Source organism: Oncorhynchus kisutch, linkage group LG1, assembly GCF_002021735.2.
Source record: "Oncorhynchus kisutch isolate 150728-3 linkage group LG1, Okis_V2, whole genome shotgun sequence".
NCBI lineage: Eukaryota > Metazoa > Chordata > Actinopteri > Salmoniformes > Salmonidae > Oncorhynchus > Oncorhynchus kisutch.
In genome coordinates this window covers 50,230,712-50,237,404 of record NC_034174.2, presented here as the reverse complement: position 1 = coordinate 50,237,404, position 6,693 = coordinate 50,230,712, and the positions used below count along the sequence as shown (strand labels likewise).

Genomic DNA, 6,693 nt, shown 5'->3' with positions numbered 1-6,693 from the left:
GAGTAAGTGATTATACTACTGGAAGAGGTTGTAATATACGTAATTCATTCATGTGCAAGACTGTACTCCCCGGAGTATGAACTTGGCTACGCTGTAGACATGTAGAAACTATAATATATGCATATGCCCTAAGCAAATCCTTCTGTGCCACCCTTCACAAGCCTATTTTACTCCCCCTAAGGCTCTACATCAGTATACTCATAGTATAACAGTTTGTGTCAGAGACTAGGGCAGTTTTGTATAGTGACTGAAAATAACAAGAACATGCACATAGGCTTTACATGTGGTTTGGGTCAATCAAATGAGCCACTCTGCTGCAGGTCCGATGAACACTGGATATGTGTGTCTGTGTGTGTGTATGCATATGGGTGTGTGTTGTGGTTGTACAGTAGGCTTGCCTTTTCCGATAGGCTATTTTTATTTACGTTTTGTAGACACATAAACATGTCTGCCATACATATTGAAGACAAACGGTAGTGACACGACAGTAAATGATCTCCAAGTAACCACATTTTAGTGCATTTCTCCTCATTCACTTTCTCTGAGCTCTGTAAGATAGTGCACTTGTCTTCTCTTGAAGAGACCTCTCGTAACATGCAATTAATCCCAAAGGTTAAAAGACTCACCCTCCTTGTATACTCACCCTCCCCCTCCCCCACAACTTCCTCTCTCAACCCTTTTTGCCAGAAGCAGGGTGTGTCAGGGCTGATCTCCTCTCAATCCTTTTTGACCAGTCTGACAGGACAGGCCACTCCTGCCAGCCACAGCCTCAAGGGAACCAAGGGAGAGGGAGGAAGAGGGAAAGGGAGAGAAGTGCAGGTAAAAGTGGGTATGTTCCAGGTGAATGCTCCTCCCCTCGGCTCTAGAGTAGGATAAAACCGCTGTGGTGCCAGACAGATCGTCACTTGAGGGACTTGACTCTCCTTTTGAAGCCTCCTTGTCCTCTGTCCTACTTCTGTCGCTCTCTACCCCTCTCAATTTTTCGAGAATTCCAGGCTTGTAAAGAAGAGTCAACACTCCCCTAAAGTTTCAACGATGAGCTTCAGCAGGACAAGCTACACCAGCAGCGGCGGCGGCATGGGCGGCGGCATGGGCGGCGGCATGGGCGGCAGCATGGGCGGCGGCACCACCAGCATTCGCCGGAGCTTCACCAGCCAGTCTATGATTGCCCCCGGCTCCACCAGGATGAGCAGCGGATCCGTCCGTCGTTCCGGTGCCGGATTCGGCGGTGGCATGGGCATGGGCGGGGGCGGCGGCGGCTTCAGCTACAGCAGCAGCAGCAGCGCAGGTGGCTACGGTGGCGGTCTCGGCGCTGGATTCGGTGGTGGTATGGGTGGCGGATACCCCATCACAGCTGTCACAACCAACCAGAGCCTGCTGGCCCCCATGAACCTGGAGATCGACCCCAACATCCAGGTGGTCCGCACCCACGAGAAGGAGCAGATCAAGACCCTCAACAACCGCTTCGCATCCTTCATCGATAAGGTCAGTTCCTGTTAACTCTATATGACTCCAGCTCGCCTGCACTTCAAACACTGAGCATTCACATCGACATCGATTGCATGCTATTTTACTATATATTCTGTAATGAGCCAGATAAGTACCAGTACACATTTCCATTGACTTTCTCATGCACTGAATTTATTCTTAGAGAAAGTGAGCTTAAAGCCTGTATTAAAGCAGAATGACATTATACTGCTTTGCTTCTGTAGAGCTATACTATTTGCAGGCTTCCATGTCAAACTCTAACCAAATAGATATTTGACATTGACTACAGGGACACTGTGCAATGATCAGAATCAATGGAGTAAACCAGAAAGGCAACAAATACAAGCCTTTGTTCTCACCTCACATATTAGCATCCTAATATAACAGGATTTCCTGGCTGTATATAGCTAAGAAAAGACGATCTCAATATGCAGGAATGTTTATTTTTCTGTAGACTAAGCCCTTATGTCACAACTCCCCTTGTGAGCTCAATAATCTTACACTCTGGTTCAAAGAAAGAGAGAGGTAGGACACCAGGGCAGCTATGAATCTTATCTCTAATGCTGAATCTGTCAATGAATTTCGACCTTTGTGATTCTCTTATAATCTGTGCAAAAGCTGTTTCTGACTGCCCCTGTGTTTAACTTTCACAAAAGTTATTAAAGGTCTCTACCCAGGAGTTGATAGCCCGTCCTGTGACTGTAGCGGTCTCTTTGGCTGCTATCTAAACAAGGGTGGAGACCCGTCTCTTACCCTATGACTCACCCGATCTCATACCTGTGGGGTGTGGTCGTGTGGACCTTTCTACAGAGTGCCCACAGTCCAAAGTCTATGCCTGTCCCCGTTGTCATGGGAGATGAGCATGTCGAGTGCAGTTGCAGTACAGTAAATCAACTTTCCCTTTTGTCTTTTCCAATGAAAGATGAACTCCATGTTTACACCAGTCTCTAGGTATTTCCACCTGCACACCCCCCTATATGCCTTACTTGAGGTAGAGAATAAAATACACCCCCTTAATTGGCAGAGAGTCAACTCTCCCAAGCAAGGCAAAGAACAATGTAAACACCTCTGTAAAGCCTTCAAAGCTGCTTTTGTCTTCTGTGGTTTATCTGCCACACCTAGTTTTTTTTATGGCTGGAATGAATGCGTGGCCTTCACAGTGAAACAGAGCGAAAAGGAGATCACTCATAACTATGAGAGATAGGTAAAACATTTTAAAGCCATACACACACTGAGTCTGTCCTAGGCAGAGAAAGTTTGGATATGCTTTGGCATGCCGATAAACTCTCTTTTACTTGCCTATATTTTGTTCTGAGAGTGAACAATGAGAGCTAAACATCTCAGGGCAGTTTATCGATGGGATCAGGTTTCATCTTGCCCCCCAGGATGTAGGCTTCTCAGCCTGGGTGTATACATGTAGATTGCCATATGTCATCATCGGTTAAATTAACAAGGTCTTGGACACTGACTGGCTGTTCAAGCCCAACCCTGTGATGCTATTTACACAGCTATGCAGGTACTGGTGTGGCTTTTATTGCAAGTCTGCTACAAGGTTAACTTCAGCTAAGTTATGTTTTTGCCACACCATTGGAGCCCAATTCGTTCTACTCCCTTTAAAAAATTGACAGAACTGATTCATTATTTTCATCACCAAGTCTACTCAGGCTGACAATTGAATTTGAATTTAGAGGCTATAAAGCCTTATTCATGGGCCATCCATCACCCATCCTCATTCATTAATGAACTCGCATCCATTTATTCACTCACTCACTGACCATGTCCCTTTTGTCCCTGCAGGTGCGTTTCCTGGAGCAGCAGAACAAGATGCTGGAGACCAAGTGGAGCCTCCTGCAGGACCAGACCACCACCCGCTCCAACATCGACGCCATGTTTGAGGCCTACATCTCCAACCTGCGCAGACAGCTTGATGGTCTGGGCAACGAGAAGATGAAGCTGGAGGGGGAGCTGAAGAACATGCAGGGCCTGGTTGAGGACTTCAAGAACAAGTAGGTGTCAATATGTCGGCGGTGCTTCAAAAGTAGCCGTATTAGTATAAGCAATAACTTATGTTTAACCTCGGTGTAAGAAGCCACCCAGACTGATGACTTTGCATGATATATTGCCCTTTGCTTTGTCATCAGGTATGAAGATGAAATCAACAAACGTGCCTCAGTGGAGAACGAGTTTGTCCTGCTGAAGAAGGTGTGCAGGATATAACATGATGTCTTGTCATAACTCATATCAGAGTTAGAACCCATATCAATTCCATTCCATTAACTCCTCTCTCTCTCTCTCTCACACACACTCTCATTCTCTCTAGGATGTTGATGGTGCCTACATGAACAAGGTGGAGCTGGAGGCCAAGGTTGACGCTCTTCAGGATGAGATCAACTTCCTCAGGGCCGTTTACGAGGCGGTACGAACCATTCATTAACATTTTCAACATTCATTAACATTTTCAACATTCATTAACATTTTCAACATTCATTAACTTTTTCACATTTACCATGCAACACAAGTCTTCCATATCTGAATCTTGGAGAGCTTCAACACTACATGATAGTCAGTGAATCAGATGTTGGCTCTATCCTCCCTTGGTTCTTCAGGAGCTGCGTGAGCTGCAGGGCCAGATCAAGGACACCTCTGTTGTGGTGGAGATGGACAATAGCCGTAACCTGGACATGGACTCCATCGTCGCTGAAGTGCGCGCCCAGTACGAGGACATCGCCAACCGCAGCAGAGCTGAGGCCGAGACCTGGTACAAGCAGAAGGTAAGCAGAGTTTGAACATGAACAGAGTTTACCAGGACAATTTTGGCCAAAATAAGCTAAATTGCTGTGAGCGCTTCCACAATCTTCACCTCCCTCATTTACATTTTCTGACATTTCTTCCTCACTTTTCTCAGTATGAGGAGATGCAGAGCTCTGCTGGACAGTATGGTGAGGACCTCCGCTCAACCAAGGCTGAGATTGCTGAGATAAACCGCATGATTTCTCGTCTCCAGAATGAGATTGAGTCTGTCAGGGGACAGGTGAGGGTGCCAGCTAATTTCAGAACCTCTTTTATGAGGATTGTCCATAGATAGCTGATGTCCAAGCAAGATGGTTCATAGAACTAGCGTATTACCATTAGCTGCTAATCCATGCTTCTACAGTGGTTACAGGCTAATGCTAATGAGCATTGCTAATAGCCGAGTTTAATGCTAATGCACCATTCTCTTTTACCACAGCGGGCCAACCTTGAGGCTCAGATCGCTGAGGCAGAGGAGCGCGGTGAGATGGCGGTGAAGGACGCCAAGCTCCGCATCAAGGACCTGGAGGATGCCCTCCAGAGAGCCAAGCAGGACATGGCCCGCCAGGTGCGTGAGTACCAGGAGCTGATGAACGTCAAGCTGGCCCTGGACATTGAAATTGCCACCTACAGGAAGCTGCTGGAAGGAGAGGAAAGCAGGTGAGTTAAAGCTGGATAGTTGAGACATTAGCCTCTTAGCTTAGCATTTTATGAATGACAGTTAGCATATTTGATCAACTTTCCATCCAAACTTCAATAACATTGGACTTATCTATTTACAGAATATCCTCCGGTGGTGCGTCTGCAACAATCCATGTGCAGCAGACCACTGGCGGCAGTAAGTATCATTTGATTTCATTTCTAACTGTGTCACCTAGTTCAGATCATGTTACGTTATGCTGAGGAATACACATGGACTATGCCATGCATCATTGAAACCGAAATATCCTCTAGCTTTACAGCCGATTAAACTGATCCCACTCTATCTCTCTGTACCCAGACTACTCCGCCGGAAGCTCAGGTGGATTCGGCTATGGCGGCGGCAGCGGAAGCTATGGCGGCGGCAGCTTTGGCGGCAGCAGCAGCTTTGGCGGCAGCAGCAGCTTTGGTGGCGGCAGCAGCTTTGGCAGCGGCGGAGGTGCCACCATCACCAAGTCTGTGACATCCACCAGCTCCAGCAGACGTTTCTAGAGACCTTCAACTCTGTACCAATCCACTGTAGTACGCAGTACTCTTAGACACAGTAATATCCCTGTTGAGTTAAAAGTGATGGGGGAATGTCTAGCGAACCTGATTGGCAATGAGATTAATGACATGTATTTACGTTTCTTTTTCAATCCCTCCCAGGACAGAGAAATAAGAATAGGGACATTGAATTATACTCCCTTGACAGTGATTCGCTGGAAAACAATGAATCTATCACTGTGTTCATCCAGGATCAATAGCTGTTCTCCCCTCATTCACATGTCCTCTTCACCATGTTTAACAAGGCGTACATTCCTATCTTTCTGCACTGACGAATAAGGAATAGGAAGAAAAAAAAAGAGAAAAAAAAGAGTAAACTCTTGAGGGAAAAGTTTAAACCAGCTATAAAGAAAGCTTGCTCGGGATCCTCCTTGTATCTTTGTCAGCTTGTATGTTGCATCTAAATGCATCAGTGGTTGTTGGGCATATTGTTCTAGCGTCACACTCATAGGCGGCAGTGCCATGGACATAATCAATCAACTATGGACACTTGCTGATTTGGCAGCTGAATGTAGAAAACACTCCCACCCTTGTGGGAATACCCTCATATTTCTTTAAGGTGATTTATGAATGATATGAAAGCGATTATGTCATGTGTTCTCGTAAACAAAAATAGGCCTTGTTACGAACACATGACCTGTCTCTTTCATAGTGTACTGAAGTAGCCATACAGAAGAGCCTGTAGTCAATCTTCACTCGCATAACTCTAAAGGAAATACATTGTTGTCAGAGGTTTACATTTTAGAGAGGTTTCCTGTAAATAGTTTTCTTCTGTGCTTGGTTTAGCTTTTTATGACCATTGGAATGAAACGATGTTGCGACCAGATTTATTTGTCAAGGTTTTCTCAACAACCTACATCATTTGTGTCAATTGACTTTTTAACATAAAAAATAAAATGAATCTGAGATCTATAATCACTGCCTGCTGTCTCTTACATTTATTTTAATTTTTGTTGTCTTTTTTCTGAATTGTGTGTGCTTCACATGCATCTCTGGCACCATCTAGCACATCCTTTGATCAAATGAAACTACAATGTTGAGCATTTTGGAATTTCAGAGTATTCAACCACATTAAACTGATAACTGATTATTCGTCTGAATAAAATACTGATCATTTGCCGAATAAACAAGCACTCAAAAACCCAGTTAGTTACCGGTCATTGTCTTATG

The 6,693-nt window shown here is 45.2% G+C and overlaps 1 protein-coding gene across 2 annotated transcripts; it reads left to right on the top strand.

The window, feature by feature from the left end:
• The first annotated feature begins 809 nt into the window (after window positions 1-809).
• Window positions 810-6,441, top strand: LOC109891884 (intermediate filament protein ON3). 2 transcript variants are annotated; one of them, XM_031826507.1, is made up of 10 exons: window positions 895-1,075; window positions 1,112-1,485; window positions 3,286-3,494; window positions 3,630-3,690; window positions 3,809-3,904; window positions 4,095-4,259; window positions 4,394-4,519; window positions 4,718-4,938; window positions 5,061-5,116; window positions 5,279-6,441. In XM_031826507.1, exons 1-10 carry the CDS (start codon window positions 1,036-1,038, stop codon window positions 5,467-5,469), a joined length of 1,539 nt encoding a protein of 512 aa, XP_031682367.1. In that variant the 5' UTR covers window positions 895-1,035; the 3' UTR covers window positions 5,470-6,441. The 2 variants fall into 2 exon arrangements, with proteins under 2 accessions (XP_020339945.2, XP_031682367.1); XM_020484356.2 differs by having other exon boundaries at window positions 810-1,485.
• Window positions 6,442-6,693: the final 252 nt, after the last annotated feature.

Bases quoted from the DNA above. Each gene is read 5' to 3' on its own strand.
- LOC109891884 (XM_020484356.2), top strand. From the start codon at position 1,036: ATGAGCTTCAGCAGGACAAGCTACACCAGCAGCGGCGGCGGCATGGGC. The intron at 1,486-3,285 runs GTCAGTTCCTGT...TTGTCCCTGCAG, and splicing joins TCGCATCCTTCATCGATAAG to GTGCGTTTCCTGGAGCAGCA. The intron at 3,905-4,094 runs GTACGAACCATT...TTGGTTCTTCAG, and splicing joins TCAGGGCCGTTTACGAGGCG to GAGCTGCGTGAGCTGCAGGG.